At 47.7% G+C, this 24825-nt stretch overlaps 1 protein-coding gene, 1 long non-coding RNA gene and 2 other non-coding genes across 4 annotated transcripts; 3 read left to right on the top strand and 1 right to left on the bottom strand.

The window, feature by feature from the left end:
* The first annotated feature begins 9344 nt into the window (after positions 1-9344).
* LOC129527391 (uncharacterized) lies at positions 9345-13484 on the top strand. Its single transcript, XR_008672338.2, has 2 exons — positions 9345-9461; positions 10552-13484. It is a non-coding gene; the product is annotated as an uncharacterized lncRNA (long non-coding RNA).
* On the bottom strand, positions 11310-11382 carry TRNAV-CAC (transfer RNA valine (anticodon CAC)). The gene has a single exon. It is a non-coding gene; the product is annotated as a tRNA-Val (tRNA).
* On the top strand, positions 12908-13014 carry LOC115932157 (U6 spliceosomal RNA). The gene has a single exon (XR_004068480.1). It is a non-coding gene; the product is annotated as a U6 spliceosomal RNA (small nuclear RNA).
* A 6268-nt stretch (positions 13485-19752) lies between the features above and the next one.
* On the top strand, positions 19753-21722 carry LOC101142804 (small ribosomal subunit protein uS5-like). The gene is made up of 2 exons (XM_019036877.3): positions 19753-19992; positions 20120-21722. Exons 1-2 carry the CDS (start codon positions 19771-19773, stop codon positions 20723-20725), a joined length of 828 nt encoding a protein of 275 aa, XP_018892422.3. The 5' UTR covers positions 19753-19770; the 3' UTR covers positions 20726-21722.
* Positions 21723-24825: the final 3103 nt, after the last annotated feature.

The following is a 24825-nucleotide window of genomic DNA, read 5'->3' as shown; positions in this document are numbered from 1 at the left end:
TACTCGGGAGGCTGAGCCAGGAGAATCGCTTGCACCTGGGAGGCGGAGTTTGCAGTGAGCGGAGATCGCGCCATTGCACTCCAGGCTGGGCAACAAGAGCCAAACTCCGTCTCAAAAAAAAAAGTAAATGTAAAGCAAAAGTTAGTTACGATTAGAAAAATGCATATTAACAAATTAAAGACTCCGCAAGCTATTTAATTAAAGAGAATTGCTTAATTCTGTCGGACCCCAAATTTTCCCGCTTGACAAATTCACAGAACCCTTTCAAACGAAACACCAATAATTAGGATTAGGGTGGAGACGGAGGAGCTGGAGTGAACGGGACTCGGCTGGAACACGTCCACGCACGAGTATGAGGTGAAGTATGCAGGTCAATGGGAACGCCACTCCCCTCGGGAAGGACACGGCACAGTCTTTTCGTCCTCCTGGGGCTGAACCCGGGACGTCAACACGAGGCTAACGGGACAGCTGTTTCTCCGCTCCCTCGTCACAGCCCGCGCGTGCTCCGCTCCGCTTCCCTTCGACCGACGTATTGCCAGTACCGTCTCCGTCCTGTCCAGCCCCCGCTGTCGGGAACTGAGAGCACCCTTTCCCAGACTTCCGGTCTTGACTCATTGCTGACGGGAAAGCTCCGGACCTCTGCGAGCCGTGGGGCGGGGCGCGGCGAGAGGAGGGGTGGGGCTCACGAGTGACGGAGGGCAGAAGGGCGGGGCGGGACGAGCGGAGGGGAGGGGCGAGCGGGGGGAGGGGCGAGTGGAGGGGCGGGACGAGAGGAGGGGCGGGACGAAAGGAGAGGCGGGGCTCACGAGTGACGCAGGGCAGAAGGGCGGGGCGCAAGAGCGACTGAGAGCACGACGCGGGTGAGAGGGGCGGGGCGTGGGAGTGACGGGGTTGTGGGAGTGACTGGGCGCGGAGAGGCCGGAGCCGGAGGCGAGGCGAGGCGTGAGAGTGAATGAGGGAGGAGGGCTGGGAGGGGCTGGAGCGCCCCTGGGTGTCCTTGAGATTGCGGGAAATTCGGGTCACTTTTTCCCCAGGCCTCAGGCCTGCCGCGTCGAATTTGGGGTCTTCGCTAGGCCTGCAAGGTTGGCCGACGTTCAGGATCGGTGCCCAGGAGATGGGCTGCCTTCTCTGGGGCTGGGCAAGGGACTCTGCCTGGCAGCGCGCCTGGACCGGGGCGGGAGCACAGGGCTGGATGCGGGGCACCTCGGCGTGATTCGCGGCGGCAAGTCTCTTTTCCATCCCTACCCTGAGTTTCCCCATTCTCTTTCCGCGAAGCAACCACTGTTACGGTTTTTGCGTGCCCTTCCTAGATGATCTCCAGTCGTCCCTCGGTATCCGCAGGCAGATTAGCTCTAGGACAGCACCCCATACTAAAATCTGCGGACGCTGAAGTCCCTCCTATAAAATGGTGTAGGGGTGGGTTGCCCCTACACACCTGTGGGTCTTTCTCGTAAGGTGGAACGAGAGACTTAGGAAAGAAAAAGACACAGAGACAAAGTATAGAGAAAGAAATAAGGGGACCCGGGGGACCAGCGTTCAGCATATGGAGGATCCCGCCAGCCTCTGAGTTCCCTTAGTATTTATTGATCATTCCTGGGTGCTTAAAGAAAAGGGGGTTGTGTCAGGGTCACAAGACAATAGTGGGGAGAGGGTCAGCAGACAAACACGTGAACAAAGGTCTTTGCATCATAGACAATGTAAAGGATTAAGTGCTGTGCTTTTAGATATGCATACACATAAACATCTCAATGCTTTACAAAGCAGTATTGCTGCCCGCAGGTCCCACCTCCAGCCCTAAGGCGGTTTTTCCCTATCTCAGTAGATGGAGCATACAATCGGGTTTTATACCGAGACATTCCATTGCCCAGGGACAGGCAGGAGACAGATGCCTTCCTCTTGTCTCAACTGCAAGAGGCATGCCTTCCTCTTATACTAATCCTCCTCAGCACAGACCCTTTACGGGTGTCGGGCTGGGGGACGGTCAGGTCTTTCCCTTCCCACGAGGCCATATTTCAGACTATCACATGGGGAGAAACCTTGGACAATACCTGGCTTTCCTAGGCAGAGGTCCCTGCGGCCTTCCGCAGTTTTTGTGTCCCTGGGTACTTGAGATTAGGGAGTGGTGATGACTCTTAAGGAGCATGCTGCCTTCAAGCATCTGTTTAACAAAGCACATCTTGCACCGCCCTTAATCCATTTAACTCTGAGTTGACACAGCACATGTTTCAGAGAGCAGGGGGTTGGGGGTAAGGTTATAGATTAACAGAATCTCAAGGCAGAGGAATTTTTCTTAGTACAGAACAAAATGGAGTCTCCTATGTCTACTTCTTTCTATACAGATACAGCAACAATCTGATCTCTCTTGCTTTTCCCCACAAAATGGCATAGTATTTACCTACAACTACGCACATCCTCCCACACACTTTAAATCAGCTATGGATTACTTGTAATACCTAATACAATGTAGTTATACTGCGTTGTTTGTATTTGCATTATTTTTATTGTTATTTTTCCTAATATTTTGGGAACCCGCTCATGTGGGAGGTTCCCATACATGTATATATATTAATATGCATAAATATATTTCCTCCATTTTCCCGTTACTCAAAAACCCCACACTACACACTACTCTTCACCCATCTTTTCAGTTAGCAGTAAGTCTTGAATCTGTCCAAGAGCAGGATGACATGCAAAATGAGTGATTTAAAACTCTTTCTACAGCTGGGCTTTAAAGTACTTCCAGCTTTTTACTACTGTTTTGGCAGAGGGCTCACCTATGGGAATTAAAAGATGCATTTCTAGCCTGGGCATATAATAAGACTTGTCACTACAAAATAAAATAAAATTAGCTGGGTGTGGTGGCAGTCGCCTGTGGTCACAGCTACTCAGGAGGCTGAGGTGGGAGAATCCCTTGAGCCTGGAACGTCGAGGCTGCAGGTTCAAGTGATTCTCCTGCCTCAGCCTCCCTAGTAGCTGGGATTACAGTGTGCACCACTACGCCTGGCTAATTTTTGTATGTTTAGTAGAGACAGGGTTTCACCATGTTGGCCAGGCTGTTCTCAGACTCCTGACCTCAGGTGATCTGCCGGCCTCGGCCTCCCAAAGTGCTGGGATTACAGGCTTGAGCCACTGTGCCTGGCCCGAAGTGGGGAGTTTTTATGCAGCTGGAGAGTAAAGGAGGGGGAGTTTCAGAGACCTGAGGGGAAAAGTCTGTGTTTCTTCAGTCTCAGATAATGCCTTGAACAACCAGACTTCTGGGCATCAGCAATTGGACATAACATCCTTAAAGTAATTCATCCGAATCTTCTGCTTTTTTTTTTTTTTTTTGAGACAGCGTCTCACTCTGTTGCCCAGGCTGGACTGCAATGACACGATCTCAGCTCACTGTAACCTCCGTCTCCCAGGTTCAAGCGATTCTGCCACCTCAGCCTCCTGAATAACTGGGACTACAGGCACGTATCACCCAGCTAATTTTTTTTGTTTTTTTTTTGGTAGAGATGATGTTTCACTATGTTGGCCAAGGTTGTCTCGAACTCATGACCTCAAGTGATCTGCCTGCCTCCGCCTCCCAAAGTGCTGGGATTACAGGCATGAGCCACCATGCCTGTTCCTTCTGCATTTTTTTTTTCAAGACCCTGAAGTTATATTCTTTTGCTTGACAAAGAAAACAGTACATCAGCAGTTTATAATTATATTATAGAAGGAATATTGGGCAAAACACAAGTGCAAGCAAGCAAGGGCCTGATCAGAATTTTCATCCTTTCAGTCACTAAAAATGCTGGTGTGGTAAAAATCTCAAGGGGTCCCATTATAAAATGTACCTTAGAAATTCCATGGGATGCCATGGTCTTGTTTGTTTTCATAAACAAGGCCTGTCTATCTGCCGCTGGATTTCCCTCTTGTATCCTAGCAAGGAGCAGACTTTGTTTTTTGTGTATATTTTTTGATATGGAGTTTCACTCTGTCACCCATGGATGGAATGCAGTGCCGCAATCATAGCTCACAGCAGCTTCAAACTCCTGGGCTCAAGTGATCCTCCCATTTCATTCTCCCAAGTCTTTGGGACTACAGGTGTGCCCCAGTGCACCTGGCTAGGATCAGACTTTAGAAGATCCTGGCCTGACTGGATGGCACAGGCCCATCACTCTTACTATTTCACTGTACTCTCTGTAAAGTCCTGAAATATTCTGACCAACAGGGATGGACTCTTTTCAAGAACCACAGAGCTCTGAGGAATTTGTCCTATCCTTTTCTTCCCCTACTGCCTCATGTTGCTGGTGTCTGCTTATAAAGGAGCTAATGGAATGGGTAAACTAGGAGTGCTAGAGTGGTTGGTCTGAGACAAGGGTGAGGGGAAGGAATCAACCACTTTGGGATCAGAACAGAGGAGAAAGCAGGGCCACCACGGGAACTGTAGTTATTCCTTTCTTGCTGCTCTTTGGCTGTAGTTTCCCTCTCCCATACCATCAAGAAGCCCCAGTGAAACCGCATGTACCACATTTATATTTCTTGCTCTGAGATCCATTCCCTGCTCTAACTCTCCCTGTTGTACTTGCAGGGAAATGCATTTCCCCAGGATCCCATCATGCAAAGTGAAAGCCAAAATCCTTGGTGTGTTCCACAAGACCCTTCACCTCCTCCTAGCTCACTCTGATCTGGCTACACTGGTTTTTGCTGTTTCTGGGACACAACAGCTTGCTGCTGCCACAGAACCTTTGCACTTTGTAGCCCCTCAGCCTGGAAGCTTGTCCTCTAGATAGTCTACATGGCTAGTTCCCTCACTTCCTTTAGGTCTTAACACAAAAGTTACTTCTCAGGGGGCCTGCCTTGGCCACACTGTCTAAAATTCCACATACAAAGACACCCAGATATTTCATCTCCTGTTTCCCTCTTTATTTCTCTTTAGCACTTGTCACATCTGACATACTACATAAAAACTGTTTCCTCTGCCCACACACTTTTGACATCAAATGTGTGGGTTTTCCACACCAAGCAATTCTCCAGTTCTCAATGGTCACCAATTGTGTGTCCTCCCATCTAACTCAAGTCTGGCACTAACTACCTGGAATTAATGAAGTTCCCACAGGTTAAGGACTCAGGCTCACAAGACTGCTCCTAACTTCAGATGTCAATCACAAGTTCCAGATTCTCATCTGTACTTCTCACCAACTGGCTATCAACTGGGGCTTTCCCAACACCCTCGTCTTGTTTGATAATTTCCCATAATGGCTCACAAACTCAGGGAGACATTTACTTAAATTTACCGGTTTATTATAAAGAATATGACAAGGCCGGGCGCAGTGGCTCATGCTTGTAATCCCAGCACTTTGGGAGGCTGAGGTGGGTGGATCACCTGAGAGGTCAGGAGTTCAAGACCAGCCTGGCCAACATGATGAAACTCCATCTCTACTAAAAATACAAAAATTGGCTGGGTGTAGTGGCAGGCACCTGTAATCCCAGCTTCTGGGGAGGCTGAGAGAATCGCCTGAACTGAGGAGGTGGAGGTTGCAGTGAGCTGAAATCGTGCCACTGCACTCCAGCCTGGAAAATGAGTGAGACTCTGTCTGCAATAATAATAATAAAAAAATAAAGAATATGACAAAGCTTACAGATGGACAACCAAATGGAAGATGCACCGAGGGCAAGTATGGGTGAGGGCTTGGAGCATCCATGCTCTATTTAGGCTTGCCACCTTCCCAGCACCACAGTGTGTTCACTAAGCCAGAAACTCTTGGAACCCTGTTGTTTAGGGTTTGAACATAGGTTTCATTACTTAGACAGAATTGATGAAATCATTGACCATTGGAGTCAATCTCCAGCCCCTTTCTCCTCCCCAGAGGTTGGCGATGGAGCTGAAAGTTCCAGCCCTCTGATCATCTGGTTGGTTTCTCTGGAAACTGGCCCCCATCTTCTAGGAATCACCTCATTAGTATAAACTCAGGTGTGCTTGGAAGGGGCTTATCATGGATAATAAAAGACACTCCTCTCACCCCTATTACTCAGGAAATTACAAGTGTTTTAGATCTGTGTTAGGAACTAAGGACAAAGACCAAATGTATACTTCTTCACAATATCACACAAACCATGTATTTTATCTTATTATCTGCCTCACAAACTAGGATGTAAACTCTATGAAGACAGGGATTTGTTTTTTGTTTGAGACAGGGTGTCACTCTGTTGCCCAGGCTGGAGTGCAGTGGCACTGAAACGGCCTTGTTATCTGGAGTAACATCCGAGGTTCGTTGTCTCACAGCCACCAAGAATAAGGATGCAGACACACAAAGAGTGAGGTTGAGAGTGGAAGTTTAATAGACGAAAGAAAGAGAATAGCTCTCTGCTGCAGAAAGGGGTCCTGGAAAAATGGGTTGCCAGACCTGTGGTGAAATTCACGGGGTTTTTAGATGAGCTGGTGGGAGGCAGAGTCTGATCTACATAGCATGCAAAAAACTGGTCTGACCAGGTGTGCTATTTGCATACTATGGGAATCTCTGGCCTCCTCCACACCAATCTTTGATTATGCAGGCAGGTTCACTGCCTGAGCTGCACCATGTTGCCCATTTCTTTATTACTGTACATGTGGTAACAAAAAAAGGGAAGATGGAGCCTCCATGGTGGACCTGCCTGGCCCCCAGTTACCCCTTTTCTATTGGCACAGCTGCCAGCATTCCCCCATGCAAGCTTCCAGCTTGCTTACCTATGTTTGCAGCTCAATTTTTCAGGCTGCTTTTTCTTAGAAATGATTTTGGGGGCTGCTTTTTTGTTAGCAAAGAAATTCTACTGAGGACTCTTCTGCCCTCACTATCTCCTAAATAATTTCTATCTCCTGTATCAGCACAATCATGGCTCACTGAAACTTCTGCCTCCAGGCTCAAGCAATCCTCCCAACTCAGCCTCCCAAGTAGCTAGGACCACAGGTATGAGCCACCACATCTGGATAATTTTTGTGTTTTTGGTAGAGCCTGGGTTTTGCCATGTTGCCCAGGCTAGTCTTGAACTCCTGGGCTCAAGTGATCAGACTGCCTGGGCTCAAGCCATCCTCCTGCCTCAGCCTCCCAAAGTGCTAGAATTACAGGAATAAACCACCACACCTATCCATACAAAAAAAAAAATTTCTTTTTGAGATGGAGTCTCGGTCTGTCACCTAGGCTGCAGTGCAGTGGCACGATCACAGCTCACTGCAACCTCTGCCTCCCAGGTTCAAGTGATTCTCCTGCCTCAGCCTGCTGAGTAGCTCAGATTACAGCTGCCCAACACCATCCCCTGCTAATTTTTGTATTTTTAGTAGAAACAGGGTTTCACTATGTTGGACCAGGCTGGTCTTGAACTCCTGACCTCTGGTGATCAGCCCACCTTGGCCTCCCAAAGTGCTGGGATTACAGGCATGAGCCACTGCACCTGGCCATACAAAATTTTTGATTAAAGAAAAATTTAAGGCTGGGTGTGGTGGTTCATGCTTATAATCTCAGCACTTTGGGAGGTCAAAGCCCGAGGATCTCTTGAGGCCAGGAGTTCAAGGCCAGCTAGGCAATTTAGTGAGACTCACTTTCTACCAAAAAAAGTTTAAAAATTAAACTTTAGCCGTTTAAATTAATTTTTAATTTTTAAAAATTATACATTAGCAGGCCCGGCTGGGTGTGGTGGCTCACGCCTGTAATCCTAGCACTTTGGGAGGCCAAGGTGGGTTGATCACCTGAGGTCAGAAGTTTGAGACCAGCCTGGCCAACATGGCAAAACCTCGTCTCTACTAAAAATGCAAAAAATAGCCAGGCGAGGTGGTGGGCACCTGTAATCCTAGGAGGCAGAGGTTGCAGTGAGCCGAGATCAATGGTACTCCAGCCTGGGTGACAGAGCAAGACTCCGTATCCAAAAAAAAAAAAAAAAAAAAGTATATATATATATATATATATATATAGAGAGAGAGAGAGAGAGAGAGAGAGAGAGCGAGCGAGCAGGCCCTGTTGGTACATGCCTGTAGTCCTGATACAGGAGGTAGAAAGAAATTATTTAGCCACTCCAGCCTGGGTGACAAAGCAAGACCCTGTCTAAAAAAAAAAAAAAAAAGCCTTAAAAATATATACAGGTTGGCCAGGTGCGGTGGCTCACACCTGTAATCCCCAGCACTTTGGGAGGCCGAGGTGGGTGGATCTCCTGAGGTCAGTAGTTTGAGACCAGCCTGGCCAACATGGCGAAACCCCATCTCTACTAAAAATACAAAAATTAGCCGGGTGTGGTGGTGGGCGCCTGTAATCCCAGGTACTTGGGACGCTGAGGCAGGAGAATTGCTTGAACTCGGGAAGCAAGGTTGCAGTGAGCCGAGATCACGCCATTGCACTCCAGCCTGGATGACAAGAGTGAAACTCTGTCTCAAAAAAAAAAAAAAAAAAAAAGTACAGGTTGAGTATCCTTTATCTAAAATACTTGGGACCAGAATTGTTTGAAATTTTGATTTTTTTCAGATTTTGGAATATTTGCATTATACCCACCCTAGTTGAGTATCTCAAATCTGAAAATCTGTAATCCAAAGTGCTCCAGTGAGCATTTCCTTTGATCATCCTGTCAGCACCCAAAAAGGTTAGGATTTTGGAATATTTTGGATTTCAGATTTTCAGATTTGGGATGGTCGACATGTATTTTATATGAATATTCCAAACAGCTTTCAAATATTTGGGCTTTTGTATTTTTTCTGGGAAATACTAAGAAATTATAATAAGGGAGGAGACCACCCCTTATATTGTCTTATGCCCAATTTCTACCTCCACAGAAAGAAGAAGTAAAAACTAAAAGGCAGAAATGGAATCCACAGGCAGATAGCCCAGCTCTGCGCCTGCGCCTGGTAGTTAAACATCAGCCCCTGACCTAACTGGTTGTGTTATCTATAGATTTCAGACATTGTATGGAAAAGCATCGTGAAAATCCCTGTCCAGTTCTATTCCGTTCTGATTACCAGTGCATGCAGCCCCCAGTCACGTACCCCCTGCTTTCTCGATCTATCACGACCCTCTCACACAGACCCCCTTAGAGCTGTAAGCCCTTAAAAAGGATAGGAATTGCTCACTTGGGGAGCTCGGTTTTTGGAGACGTGAGTCCACCGATGCTCCCAGCTGAAAAAAGCCCTTTCTTTCTACAACTTGGTGTCTGAGGGGTTCTTGTCTGTGGCTTGTCCTGCTACAATAATAGCTATGTTAAGGCTTAACTGACATACGATAAACTGAACATATTTAAAATGTACAAGTTTTGACACGTGTATACACCTGGGAAATTATCACCACAATTCGGGTCTGATTTACACGTTAGGCACAGTTCATAGGGCCTACTTTTTTTTTTTTTTTTTTGAGACAGATTCTCTCTGTTGCCCAGTCTGGATCTCCGCTCACTACAACCTTCGCCTCTCAGGCTCAAGCGAGTCTCAAGCCTCAGCCTCCGGAGTAGCTGGGATTACAGGCGCAGGCCACCACGCCCGGGTAATTGTTATAGTTTTAGTAGAGACGGGGTTTCGCCATGTTGGCCAGGCTGGTCTCAAATTCCTGGGCTCAAGCGATCCGCTCACCTCAGCCTCCCAAAGTGCTGGGATTAAAGGCGTGAAACACCGCGCCTGGCCAAAAAATGTTTTATTTTAAATTCAAAATGCTGTAATGGAGGCTGGGTGCAGTGGCTTTTTTTACTCAGCATACTTGAGATTCATGTTATTGTATATGTGAGCAGTTCCGTCCTTTTTTTGGCTGAGTAACATTCCATTGTATGGATCGGTCTTTCACTTGTTGATTGACATTTGGGTAGTCAACAGTTTGGGGCTATTACAAATAGAGCTGCTATGAACTTGTGTGTACAGGCTTTTGTATGGGCATATGCTCCATTTACTCTTGGTAAATACCTAGGAGTGGAATGGCTGAGTCATATTGTAGTAGTTTAACGTTTTAAAAAAACCCCAAACTGTTTTCCAAAGTGAATGTACCATTTTACATTCCCAACAGCAGTGAATGAATGTTCCGGTTTCTCCACATCCTTGCCAACTTGGTATGGTCAGTCTTTTAAATTTTAGACATTCTGATATGTGTGTAGTGGTATCTCATTGTGTTTTAAATTTGCGTTTCCCTAATGATTAGTGACGTTGGACATCTTTCCATGTGATTATTTGCAATCCACATATCTTTTTTTTTTTTTGAGATGGAGTCTCGCTCTGTAGCCCAGGCTGGAGTGCAGTGGCGCGATCTCAGCTCACTGCAACCTCCGCCTCCCTGGTTCAAGCAATTCTCCTGCCTCAGCCTCCTGAGTAGCTGGGATTACAGGCGCCCGCCACCACGCCCAGCTAATTTTTATATTTTTAGTGGAGACGGGGTTTCACCATCTTGGTCAGGCTGGTCTCGAACACCCTGACATCGTGATCCACCCACCTCAGCCTCCCAAAGTGCTGGGATTACAGGCGTGAGCCACCGCGCCCGGCCCAATATATCTTTTTTTTAATCAAGTGTCTGTTCAAATTGTTTGTCCTCCTTTTAGGAGAGTTGTGAAAATCTTTTAATTAAAAATGTACATTCCTTCCACCTGATTTAGAACCTAAGAATCTTGAAAGGAAAGAGAAAGAACTAACATTTTCGTGACTGAGAACTGGATGATGACAAATGAGAAAATAAACACAATAAAGGCAAGTTTGCGGGGGGTGATAGAGCAGAGCGAGTTGTGATCCCCGCTCCGTCACCACGTTCGTTTCGTTCCTCTGGACTACTGGGTTAATGATACCGGCAATCAGCGCAAAGCGAGATAATCACCAGCGCACTCTTGGATCTGTATACAGGTTTGTAAACTATGTGGAGGAAACCGACCCATCGCAGTCTCAGCCGAAGAGGCCGGAGCCGGAGCCGGAGCCGGAGCCGGAGCCAGAGCCTGAGCAGGGTCTGAAAAAAGGACCGGCCGTTCAGGACTAGGCCCTGAACTACAACTTGCTCCTCAGGGGTCCGGGTCGGAAGTGACGACTTCATTCACTGAGCAGCCATTTCAGGTTCCCAGTGTGTCCGAAGTTCCTTCTGGGTGTCAGAAAAGACACAAAAACTGACGGGGCGGAACCGCGACACGGTGCCTGCTGATATCAAAAGGTCTCACGGCTCCGGAGGGACCCAGTGGCCCACAGCCGCCAGGGGCGCCGCCGGCTCCGAGCCCGTTGTCGAGAGCCGCTGGGCTGCTCGGGTCTGCCCTTCAGTCCTTCCAACTCTCCTCGGACCTAGAGTTCCGGGATCTCACTGCGATCTGGGCGGATTCTTATGTAGAATTCGAAAGGATATGGGGAAGGAAAAAAACAAAAAGAGGAACCACTTTGTTTCCGCCCGGTTTCGAACCGGGGACCTTTCGCGTGTGAGGCGAACGTGATAACCACTACACTACGGAAACCAGGCGGTGACAGGTTGTCCACAAATGACTCTTAAAAGTCAGAGGCTCACCACTGTGTCCCTGATCCACGAGAAAAGTACCCGGGCGGGCCACCCACAGCTTCGGGATCGGGGCGCGCAGGGAAGTAGCCAGCAAAGCAGGTAAGTCCCGGGCTGCTCGCGGGGGGGTTCATGACTGAGGGCACAGGGGTGAACTCGATGGTGCTTCCTCAGGAAACTTCCGGCGCAGTCAGGGCTGCAGCCAGAGCCCCGAGATAGTTGGGCAGGGCTCCAGGCGTCCCCGAATGCTTGTCGTGGAGCTTTCCTGATCCTGTCGGGTCCCTAAGGAGCGTTTGGCGGGGAGCGTGGACGCCCTGGGGCCAGGCCACCGCGGTCACTGAGAGCCACCCCCCCGGAAACTGGAGAAAAACGGAGTAGAAGAGACCTAGGGGACAGACTTGGCCGGGTCAAGGGAAACCAGCTCATATTTGGAACAAAATACGCCTTATGTTTGCCCAGCACTGAATTTAGAAGCATTTTCACATTCTCGAGTTTAACTAGTTTTACAACACTGCCACGAGCAAAGTATTAAACGTGTTTTAAAGATAAAGAGACTGAAGCTAGGTAAATTGGACTTGGGTAAGATGGAAGCGCTACTTAACGTTAAGGAGAGTCTGCGACCCTGATGTTCTCAGGCTGTATCTCGCTTAGTGGGACTACACCTTATTATTGTCCGAGGAAACAAATGAAAAGGAAAGAGACCGTGGAGAGTATTCCTGGAGGGACTCAAGATACCGCTGTAGGTAGAACCCCAAGATAGCTGTGTAGAGTGACAGCTGATGTCGAATGACTTCATCTTTTCCACTGCTGCGGGTGAAATTATCTGAGGAGGTAGGAAGAGGAGATGGTTTAGGGATGCCATATGACAAAGGCTTTGGAAAATTAAGAAGAGGCCGGACGCGGTGGCTCACGCCTGTAATCCCAGCACTTTGGGAGTCCGAGGCGGGCGGATCTCACCTAGGATCAGGAGTTCCAGACCAGCCTGGCTAACATGGTGAAACGCCATTTCTACTAAAAATACAAAAATTATCTGGGCGTGGTGGCGCGCGCCTGTAATCCCAGCTACTCGGGAGGCTGAGGCAGGAGAATAGCTTGAACCCGGGAGGCTCAGGTTGCAGTGAGCCGAGATCGCGCCATTACACTCCAGACTGGATGAAAGAGCAAAACTTCGTCAAAAAAAAAAAAAAAAAAAAAAAAAAGAAGAAGAAAATTAAGAAGAGAAGGATGAGAGAATTACCAAGGCAGCAGTGAAGACTTACGTGGTGTTGTATGATACAAATGTCCAGGGGCTAGCATGGAACAATGTTGGCTGACTGCGCCAGGAGCTCTAATCTGGCAAGAATCTAGAGGAGAAGGTGGATTGTGGGATGAATAAGCAAAGGAGGAGGGTTAAGGAGTTGGGGGTGGTAGTGAGAGAGCAGAAGAGAAGCACCTGGTTACAGGTTGAGGCTGTGCAGAATGTAGAAAGACATCAGAGATGTTCAATGGTGCTCACTTCGGCAGCACATATGCTAACATTGGAATAATACAGAGAAAATTAACATGGCCCCTGTGCAAGGCTGATGTACAAATTCATGAACTGTTCCTTTTTTTTTTTTTTTTAAAGAAATGTCCAATGGACTGAATGCTAGACAGATAATAGTTTATCAGGTTAAGGAACTTTATCAAAAAATTGGCTTAAATAATAAAGGGAAAATATTGCCTCACAATCCTAGGTAGATCTGGGCTTCAGGTAAGTCTTCACACAAGGCTCAAAGAAGTCTCTGGGCCAGGCGCGGTGGCTCACGCCTGTAATCCCAGCACTTTGGGAGATAGAGGCAGGCAGATCACCTGAGGTCAAAAATCCAAGACCAGCCTGGTATTACTAAAAATACAAAATAATTAGCCGTGCATAGTGGTGCGCACCTGTAGTCCCAGCTACGTGGGAGGCTGAGGCATGAGAATTGCTTGAACCCAGGCGGTGGAGGCTGCAGTGAGCCGAGATTGCACCACTGCACTCCAGCCCGAGCAACAGAGTGAGACTCCATCTCAATTAATAATAATAATAAAGAAGTATCTGGTTTCTCTTGGTCCTTCTTCTTCAATGTGGACTCCATTCTGGGGCAGGCTCTCTACTCATGTTTTCAAAGTGCCCACCATAAGCAGCTTGGGCTACAGGTTCCCGTGTTCATAGCCAGCAGAAAAAAGTGTGTACTTCTTGGAGAACTCATTGTCATGTAACAGGGATGGGATATGCTGCTTCGTTTAAATCATTAGGGCCTACTCCTGAGGTCTGGGGTAAGATTAATCCTACTCAAACTCTATGGCTGACAAATTCAGGGTACCCTTAAGAAGGGAATGGGATGTTGTAATGCTGAGGTGGCAACCAACAAACATTCTCTTCAGAGGGTAAGCCCACAGTGCTACAGAGAATGGAGAAGAATGGCATATACTTCCAGAAACTGGAGTCGATGTTAGGAAAGATTCCATTCTAAGGGCTTCCCGGCTAACGGAGTTCTCCCATGAGTAGCTTTCACTATGCAAGATCAGATGAGATCTAGGGTAGCCCAGGACACAAGGATCCTCCCAACCTCCCCACATTGAAAGAGGCCACTTTCAATGTGGGCTAGTCTCTGCCCTTCCATGCCAGAAACTGAAGAGGCTGTGCCAGTACCTTTTCCCCGATCAGTCTCTGGGAAGGCAAAGCTTTTATGCATCTGGCCTCAGTGGTCAGTGAGACTGTGGGACCGTCCTGAAGGACAGGAGGTCCTGGAGTTCACCCTCATGACATCACATCTGGCTTAGGACAATCACTCTTCATGCCCTGCTCATCACTGTTCCTCACCATAGTTTCTCCCTAATGCAATGCCTTGTGGGGAGCTATTTCCCTGAGTACACAGTGATATCAGGATGTGAATCACTTTTTTCTGGGCAGAGGTGGTGGAATTTTTTACCATCATGAAGCTGAGGTTCCTTCCCCATTCTGAGTTGAATAACCCAAATCTTGGCTCTTAGAGCTTCTCGTATCCCTAATTCCTTATAAAACTTAACTCTGTCCCCAACTTTTTACTATCCCATTGCTCAGTATCTTCTACCACATTCTCCTTCTTGAGATTCTGAGGCTGGGTGCAGTGGCTCATGCCTGTAATCACAGCACTTTGGGAGGCTGAGCTGGGCGGATCACCTGAGGTTAGGAGTTCGAGACCAGCCTGAGCAACAGTGATGAAACCCTGTCTCTACTAAAAATACAAAAATTAACTGGGCATAGTGGCGGGTACCTGTAATCCCAGCTACTCCGAGGCTGAGGCAAGAGAATTGCTTGAACCTGGGAGGCAGAAGTTGTAGTGAGCCAAGATGGCGCCACTGCACCCCAGCTTGGGTGACAAAGCAAGACTCTGTCTCAAAAAAAAAAAAAAAAAAAAGACTCTGCTATCCCGTAATATATAATTTTATGGCAGCAGGAGGCAATAGGGCAAAGGATTTCTTCCTTTGTGGTGTAGATGGGCTGGTGATGATGGGAAGATAAGGAATGTTATAAAATGAGTCTTCAGTAGAGGAGTCTAGTCTCAGGCAAGAAAATTGGATATTAAATTTGTAATCTGGAAAGGAAGTAGAGGAATTAACTACAGTTTTGAAACTAGTTTTTATGGCTTCCAGATTTCACCTTTTAACCTTGGTGCTATATAGTTTCTCAAAGAGGCACATTTGTTTTCCTTAGCTACATAGAAAATGAAGCAGAATTAGTAAACTATTAGAACGAATAAAATAGTTCAATAAGATTGCTGGCTACAAAGTCAACATTAAAAAATCAGAAATTTCCACCACATCAGCAGTAGTCACCTAGAAAATATGAGAAAATAACATATCATTCATGATAGAACAAAATCATAACATGCCTAAGAACAAGACACAGAATAAATGCACATAACCTTTGTATTGAGAAACACTTAAAATTATTCAAGGGCAAGTTGAGAACTAATTAAGTGAAGAGATTTACCTTATTTATAAATGAGGTGATTTAGTATTATAAAGATGTGAATTTCCTCCATGTTCTCCTGCAAGACCCATGCGATATCAATATATCAACAGAATGGCTTATATAACTTGACAACTGATTGTAAAATTTATATGAATGCATAAGTCCATGAATAATCAACGGAATTTTGACAAAAGAAAATAAGGAGACTCATTGTAACTGATAACTGGGGGAGGGGGGAAGGGTTTGCTCGAGTCCACGATGCCAGCTCCAGACACCTCCCATGGAGGAGTCCAGTGAGCTGCCACTGGATGCTAAGTCCAAGGTCACCAACTAGCTTGTAGATTTTCTTTTCTTTTCTTTTTTTTTGAGATGGAGTTTTGCTCTTTGTTGCCTGGGCTGGAGTGCAGTGGCACTGTAGCAGGACCAGCTGCAGACAAAACTCCTCAGACACCGGATTAAAGAAAGAAGTGGTTTATTTGGCCGGGAGCGTCGGCCGACTTGCGTCTTAAGAGACGAACTCCCCGGAAAAGAAATTCTTGGCCTTTTTAAAGGCTTAAAACTTTAAGGGGTCCACATGAAAGGGTCGTGATAAATCGAGCAAATGTGGGAAACGTGACTGGGGGCTACATGCATCAGCTAACAGAACAAAAAGTTTTACAGTGCTTTTTTCATACAGTGTCTGGAATTTATAGATAACACAAGTAGTTTAGGTCAGAGGTTGATGTTATTATTATTACTTTTTTTAACTCCTAGGGCTGGGTGGTGGTGTCAAGGTTGTCTGGCTATTTATCTTACCTTTTTTTTTTTTTTTTCCAACTTTTTGCTTTCTCTCTTTCCTCCTGTCTTCTGAACTAGGTAAGATGGGGGGGGAGGCAGCAGGAGTAGTAGTGGTCTCCTTCCTTATCCCCCACTTTGAGAATTTTCACTAATTAGTGGGAGTTCTCACTTTTATTTTTAACTTTTGAATCTTTTTGCAAGACAGAGTGATAATGTTTTATGTAATACAGTTGTGTTGAAGTTTTCTGATGAACCATGGTAGTTACAAAACCTTTTATCGTTTGAAGGAGCAAGCGTAATACACGGGAGCAGCAAGCAAGTTGCTATTACTAGTAATGCACTTACAGTGAGGGTTTTAAATTTTTTGTAGCTGGAAACTATTTTCTAAATAAAGACCTAGGATCAAACCTGTGTTAAACCTGTATATGCACATGTATCAACTTTGTCATGTCCTAAGCAGGTTAGTTTATTAACTGGGTCTTAAAAGCATTTTCCTAGAGAATAACACAGTATTTTTTAATAATAGAAGATTTTAAGAGCCAGACACTTGAACTTGTGGCATCTCTTTGGGGAAAGAGTTAGTTAAAGTTATCTTGAGGCATTAACTTTTTTGCTTCTCAAGGCCATTGGTCTCTTATGTTAGCCTTTTTTAAAACATAACATGAAGAAACATCTAGGCTGCCAGCAATGTTTTCAGCCAGCTGAGCAAATAGGTTTTTTCTTTTTTTGCTAAAGGAGGAGGTTCTGGTAACTTCTGGTTTATATGTTTAAAGAATGACTGCAAGACTTGGAATTGTTGCTGGGCTGGATGGGTCTGGGTTTCCTAAGTAGTATGTGTACAGTGGGGACACCTTATATAGATGTTTCTTCTAGCATGGTTATGGGGGGGGTAACAACAACAAAACAATGTACAGCATATTCATATCCAGCAAGGACAGAAGAGGTCCTTACTGGGAAAAAGGTTGAATACAGTGACAGAACAATAGGAAAACAGTATTACAGGAAAACTATTAGTCTTAAGATTTTTTTTTTTTTAATTGATCATTCTTGGGTGTTTCTCGCAGAGGGGGATTTGGCAGGGTCATAGGACAATAGTGGAGGGAAGGTGAGCAGATAAACAAGTGAACAAAGGTCTCTGGTTTTCCTAGGCAGAGGACCCTGCAGCTTTCCACAGTGTTTGTGTCCCTGGGTACTTGAGATTAGGGAGTGGTGATGACTCTTAACGAGCATGCTGCCTTCAAGCATCTGTTTAACAAAGCACATCTTCCACCGCGCTTAATCCATTTAACCCTGAGTGGACACAGCACATGTTTCAGAGAGCACAGGGTTGGGGGTAAGGTCACAGATAATAGGATCCCAAGGCAGAAGAATTTCTCTTAGTACGGAACAAAATGAAGTCTCCCGTGTCTACTTCTTTCTACACAGACACCGCAACCATCCGATTTCTCAATCTTTTCCCCACCTTTCCCCCGCTTCTATTCCACAAAACCGCCATTGTCATCATGGCCCGTTCTCAATGAGCTGTTGGGTACACCTCCCAGACGGGGTGGTGGCCGGGCAGAGGGGCTCCTCACTTCCCAGTAGGAGTGGCCGGGCAGAGGCGCCCCTCACCTCCCGGACGGGGCGGCTGGCCGGGTGGGGGGCTGACCCCCCCACCTCCCTCCCGGATGGGGCGGCTGGCCAGGCGGGGGGCTGACCCCCCCACCTCCCTCCCGGATGGGGCGACTCGCCGGGCTGGGGGCTGACCCCCCCACCTCCCTCCCGGACGGGGCGGCTGGCCGGGTGGGGGGGCTGACCCCCCACCTCCCTCCCGGACGGGGCGGCTGGCCGGGTGGGGGGGCTGACCCCCCCACCTCCCTCCCGGACGGGGCGGCTGGCCGGGTGGGGGGGCTGACCCCCCCACCTCTCTCCCAGACGGGATGGCTGGCTGGGCAGAGGGGCTCCTCACTTCCCAGTAGGGGTGGCCTGGCAGAGGCGCCCCTCACCTCCCGGATGGGGCGGCTGGCCAGGCAGGGGGCTGACCCCCCCACCTCCCTCCCAGATGGGGCGGCTGGCCAGGCGGGGGGCTGACCCCCACCTTCCTCCCGGACGGGGTGGCTGCGGGGTGGAGATGCTCCTCACTTCCCAGACGGGGTGGCTGCCGGGTGGAGGGGCTCCTCACTTCTCAGATGGGGTGGTTGCCGGGTGGAGGGTCTCCTCACTTCTCAGATGGGGCGGCCGGGCAGAGACGCTCCTCACCTCCCAGACAGGGTCGCGGCGGGGCAGAGACGCTCCTCACATCCCAGACGGGGTGGTGGGGCAGAGGTGCTCCCCACATCTCAGACGATGGGCGGCTGGGCAGAGACGCTCCTCACTTCCTAGATGGGATGGTGGCCGGGAAGAGGCGCTCCTCACTTCCTAGATGGGATGGCGGCTGGGCAGAGACGCTCCTCACTTTCCAGACTGGGCAGCCAGGCAGAGGGGCTCCTCACGTCCCAGACGATGGGCGGCCAGGCAGAGACGCTCCTCACTTCCCAGACGGGGTGGTGGCCGGGCAGAGGCTGCACTCTCGGCACTTTGGGAGGCCAAGGCAGGCGGCTGGGTGGTGGAGGTTGTAGCGAGCTGAGATCACGCCACTGCACTCCAGCCTGGGCACCATTGAGCACTGAGTGAGCCAGACTCCGTCTGCAATCCCGGCACCTCGGGAGGCCGAGGCTGGCGGATCACTCACGGTTAGGAGCTGGAGACCAGCCCGGCCAACACAGCGAAACCCCGTCTCCACCAAAAAAATACGAAAACCAGTCAGGCGTGGCGGCGCGCGCCTGCAATCACAGGCACTCGGCAGGCTGAGGCAGGAGAATCAGGCAGGGAGGTTGCAGTGAGCCGAGATGGCAGCAGTACAGTCCAGCCTCGGCTCGGCATCAGAGGGAGACCATGGAGAGGGAGACCGTGGGGAGAGGGAGAGGGAGAAGGAGAGGGAGAGGGAGAGGGAGAGGGAGAGGGAGAGGGAGAGGGAGACTAGACTTTCTCAATGGAGTTTGTCCAACTAGTCTTAAGATTTTTAACTACATTTACTTGCTTGATGAGTCCTCAGGCTTCGGCTGTGCATAGACTAGTCAGATGCTGGTGTGTGACTAGAGCAGGGCTTGTTGTCTCCTCAAGCTTCAGCCATGCACAGACTGGTCAGCCTCTGGAGTGACCAGAGCATGGCTGTCATCCTCAGCAGCTGTTTGGTCTCATCTCAGGATCATCAGGGTTGGATAATCTGCATCCTACTGGCTGCTACTTGTCTTGAGCTGCTGGTGTTAGCCAACTGTGGTGGATCCAAGACACAACACCTGCAACTTTAACAGCAGTGAGAGTGGACAAGGTTACAGTATAGGGCCCATGCTATATGGATCCTAGAAAAATTAGATTTTGCTTTAAACAGAGTCACTAGATTTAAATGGGTGTCAGGCTTATAGGCATTTTCATTTATTTAATTATGAACACTTCGTATGGCTATTTTTAAAGCCTGCATTTGCTTTCTTAAGGTTAATTCCTCTTCTTCTGCGAGAAAACAACAAATGGCGGGTGACACCGGTGCAGTGGTGGGGGGGGGGGGGGGGGGTGCCCGGAGGCCCTGGTGGCCCTGGGATGGGGAACCTTGGTGGCTTCCACGGAGATTTTGGCAGTGGCATCCAGAGCCGGGGTCGCGACCGTGGACGGGGCCGGGGCCGAGGCCCCGGAGATCGCGGAGGCAAGGCCAAGGATAAGGAGTGGATGCCTGTCACAAAGCTGGGCCGCTTTGTCAAGGACATGAAGATCAAGTTCCTGGAGGAGATCTGTCTCTTCTCCCTGCCCATTAAGCAAGGTATGGTGGTCATGGCTAGGCCAAAGCTGGACAAAGCAAAAGGAAACCTGAGTGGAAAGCCACATCTCACCAAACAAGAGGAAAAAGGCAAATATGAAGAAACGATTGAGATGCAGAAATATGGAATCAGAGATCATTGACTTTTTCCTGGGGGCCTCTCTCAAGGATGAGGTTTTGAAGATTATGCCAGTGCAGAAGCAGACCCGTGCCGGCCAGCGCACCAGGTTCAAGGCTTTTGTTGCTATCGGGGACTACAATGGCCACGTCGGTCTGGGTGTTAAGTGCTCCAAGGAGGTGGCCACCGCCACCCGTGGGGCCATCATCCTGGCCAAGCTCTCCATTGTCCCCGTGCTCAGAGGCTACTGGGGGAACAAGATCAGCAAGCCCCACACCGTCCCTTGCAAGGTGACAGGCCGCTGCGGCTCTGTGCTGGTGCACCTCATGCCTGCACCCAGGGGCACTGGCATCGTCTCTGCACCTGTGCCCAAGAAGCTGCTCATGATGGCTGGTATCGATGACTGCTACACCTCAGCCCAGGGCTGCACTGCCACCCTGAGCAACTTCTCCAAGGCCACCTTTGATGCCATTTCTAAGACCTACATCAACCTGACCCCTGACCTCTGGAAGGAGACTGTATTTACCAAGTCTCCCTGTCAGGAATTCACTGACCACCTCGTCAAGACCCACACCAGCATCTCCTTGCAGCGGACCCAGGCTCCAGCTGTGGCTACAACATAGGGTTTTTATACAAGAAAAATAAAGTGAATTAAGCATTAAAAAAAAAGGTTAATTCCTTTAGTTTCTGGAGGTCACCTTTAATTTGACCTATGATTTAGGGGTGGCCGACCAAACAAAATCTTATACGGCAAATACCTAGTTTGTCTGTTGAGGGTGCACCTGACTCGGAGGAGGACGGTAGGCAAAAACCTGATTTTATCTTAAATGAATTTCCTGGCAATATTTTTTTCAGTAGCTGCTCGAGTGTCCAGTTCATGTGTTCCACCTTTTCTTGAAGTTTGTGGCCGATAGGCTGTGTGTAACTTCCATTTTATTTTTAACAGTCTTGTTAAATCTTGCACTATTTCAGCTACAAATGCTGGCCTATTGTCTAACTTTAAAGTTAGAGGTAGTCTAAACCTGGGGATAATGTCTTTTAACAGTACTCTAGTCACTTCTTGTACTTTTTCTGTCCTGGTGGGGAAAACTTTAACTTACCCTGAAAAGGTGCAAAGAAACATTAGCATGTACCGATAGCCTCCAGCACGGGGCAGTTCTGTAAAGTCCATGAGCAAGTTTTCACAAGGTATGGCTCTTTGTCCTGTTTAAGTTTCTTAGAGGAGGGTTTCTTCCCCCTACCCGGCCTTTGTAACTTTATCTAGTGGCTTAGCCTTCAGTGAGAAGCTGGAATACAGATACGGCAGAATCTTGCTGCTTTTAACTTCTAATGTGACCATGGGCTCCTGGGAGCCTAATGAGAAGGTGCCTAGTCTGCCCTAGTCTTTACATTCTTCAGCTCCTGTCAGCCTGATCAGATCAGTATTTGGTTCCTCCAAGGTGCAGCAGCCCTTGGCCGATGGCCTCTTTGTCTTGCGGCCTTGGCCATTTCCTTTATTGCCTTCTGAACATTTACCCTTCTAGTGTCCTTTCTTTTTGCATCTCGTACGTTAATCTCTCTCTAGCCTTGTCTAGTTCTTGAATACTTGCCTAACTTGACTTCTTTCTTGTCTACATCCACGTCCACATCCTCTCACATTGCTAATTTTTTTTATAAGAGCTGTTGCTAACAGATTCTTAAGTGTTTAATTTACTTTCTTTTTTTTTTTTTTTTTCTGAGTTCTCCTGCTCCTACAGCCAGCTGGTGGGGCCGGGCAATGGCATGGGCCCTGCCCCACGCACTGCGGTCTGTCTCTCCTGTTTCCTTCTGATTCTCTTTTTCACACTTAGTCTTTCTTTTTCTTTTGCTCTTTCCCAGTTTTGTTCCTTGGTCACAGTTAACATACACCTTGGTGGCCACTTTTATAGACTAGGTGGTATTCATGCCTGCAGCTTCTGCTTGCTGTTACCGTAGGCTTGCTTTACAAATGAAGTATTCACTATATACTGATTTTCAGCAGCCTCAGAGTTAAATGGGGTGTAAAGCCAGAATGCTGTATAGAGTCTCTTATAAAACTGACTTAGGCTCTTGCCAGCTCCTTGAAGCATTCCTGAAATCTTTTTTATATTACTTGCTTTTTTCCTACCAACTCTTAGCCTCTGCAGAAATGCTTCTCAGTACCTCTGCAAACACTGAAGCTGAGTTGCATTCTCTGGGTCTTTTTTCCCCTTTTTCCTGGAGTTTAACAGGCCCTTTTCTTTATATAATTTTTCATGCGCTTGGAGGGTTAAACAGGCATACTGAGAGTCAGTGTAAATGTTTACAGTCTTACCTTCACTGAGTACTAAGACCCGAATTAAAGCAATGAGCTCAGCCTAACAACAGTGTCCAGGGTTACCACCATATATTCTGCATATCTCTTTCCTTGTGGGTTGATGAAGCTGTATAGCTCCCAGTCTACTGATGCCCAAGGCTGGTCCCGGAGGTGAGGTCTGCTAGAGTAAACTTGAGTCCAACACCTCTGCACAGTTATGCTCGACAGGGCTCTAGCTGCCGGGAGCAAGGTGGCAGGTTCAGGGTGTTTCCAGTTTAGTAGATCAATGGTTGAAAAGGGCTGATAGATGAAAGTCTGTTGCCCCCCCAGATGTGGGCCTGGTCATTATAATAGACAGGTCATCGCATCTTCCTGAGAGGCATTTGCATAGCTCCAGCAAGACCAGATCTGAGATGGCCCACTTGACTATCTTGACCTTCTTCCTTGGCCTCTCAAGGCTCCAATCCTCCCTTTTGAGGTGAGACCTGGGGCCTGTTAGCTCCTGAATCTCATTTCTGAGGGGGCTGTTGGCTTCGGTAAAGGTGGGTAGGCTGGGACATATGGAGAAATAATTTCTATTATCTTTGGTGGCTTCTGCAAAACTGGCTTCTTTTGCTGTTTCTGGGACTCCATTTTTAACTCTGTCTGCTGGCGAAGCTGCTCTTACTTTTACTTTTGGCTTTCTTGCAATAAGCTGTTAAACAGGGCTAAATTTATGCTGGTTTTGTCTATATTATATTTAACCATGAGTCAATATAAAGGAATTTAATCTAGGTACACTGGCTGTCCTCTGACCCCTGTCACCACCTTAAATACATGGCCAATTGTTCCTTGTCTATAGTTCCCTCGGTGGGCCATCCAACACCAAAAGAGGGCAATTCTAATTCACACAGAGTTCCTAACTTCTAGGGGGTTAACTTAACTCTGTAATCTCCTGTGAAACCTTTCTTAAGGTTCTGTAACATACATTTTAATAGAGTAAGTTTTGATGATTTGATGACTTTCCTTTTATTTTTCTTTTTGAAATTTTTTTAACACAGTTCCTAGCGGAGTGGGCTTACTTTGACCTATTTTTCTCTTGAGACAAAACAACATTCACACTACAAGAAGGAAAGGGTAAAAGATCACTCACTTGTCTAATTCACACTAAATCAAAATCGAAACTAAAACCAAAGTGTTGTTAATGGCACACCTGTTCATCAAGCAATTTAAGCCAAGTCAAAATCAGAACCAAAACCAAAGTGCCAATAAAGGCATGCCTGTTTATCAAGCAATTCAAGTCAAATCAAAATCAAAACTAAAACCAAAGGATCAAGCAATTCAAGTCAAGTCAAAAACAAAAACCAAAGTGCTGGTACAGGCACGCCATGGGTGATCAGGCCATGCTTCCACTCAAATGGAGTGAGCAAGTTCCAAAGACCAGTCTTACCAAGTTTTAGATGTCTGGACTTAAAGTGCCAGTTCCTTCCCGGTGTTCAGCTACTGCATTGATCCTCTGCGGGGGCCTGCTGTGCACTGCTCTGACAAGGCGTTCCACCAGGACAAATGCCTAGCCGGGAGCGCTCTCAGTATCTGCATGGCTCAAGCTGGCCAGAGTCCCCCACAGGGATGCTCTACAGGGCAGGCATAAGCTGCCTAAGGGGCTGCCTTGACCTTCCATTAATCCCCTCACTTCCTGGTCAGGGAACCAAGAAATGCAGCAGGACGAGCTGCAGACAAAACTCCTCAGACACCGGATTAAAGAAGGAAGTGGTTTATTCGGCCGGGAGCATCGGCCGACTTGCACCTTAAGAGCTGAGCTCCCCGAAAAAGAAATTATTGGCTTTTTTAAAGGCTTACAACTTTAAGGGGTCCACATGAAAGGGTCGTGATAAATTGAGCAAGCGTGGGAAACGTGACTGGGGGCTACATGCATCAGCTAACAGAACAAAAAGTTTTACAATGCTTTTTTTCATTCAGTGTCTGGAATTTATAGATAACACAAGTAGTTTAGGTCAGGGGTTGATGTTATTATTATAACTTTTTTTAACTCCTAGGGCCAGGTGGTGGTGTCAAGGTTGTCTGGCTATTTATCTTACTTTTGTTTTTTTTCCAACTTTTTGCTTTCTCTCTTTCCTCCTGTCTTGTGAACTAGGCAAGGTGGGGGGAGGAGGGCAGCAGGAGTAGTAGTGGTCTCCTTCCTTAGCACGTTCTCAGCTCCTGGGTTCAAGGCACCTGGCACAAAATGCAGTTTCTTATGTCTACTTCTTTCTACATAGACACAGTAACAGTCTGATCTCTCTTTCTTTCCCCCACAAGCTCAAGCAATCCACCCACCCTCTCAAAGTACTGGGATTGCAGCTGTGAGCTAATGAGCCTGGCCGCTATTATCTTTTTTTTGTCTGAATTTTTAAAATTATTTTTAAAAATGGAAAAACAGCTGGATGTGGT

This window comes from Gorilla gorilla, chromosome 1, assembly GCF_029281585.2.
Source record: "Gorilla gorilla gorilla isolate KB3781 chromosome 1, NHGRI_mGorGor1-v2.1_pri, whole genome shotgun sequence".
NCBI classification, from domain to species: Eukaryota; Metazoa; Chordata; class Mammalia; order Primates; family Hominidae; genus Gorilla; species Gorilla gorilla.
Note: the sequence above shows the minus strand (reverse complement) of the source record. Positions and strands in the feature narration are given on the sequence as shown.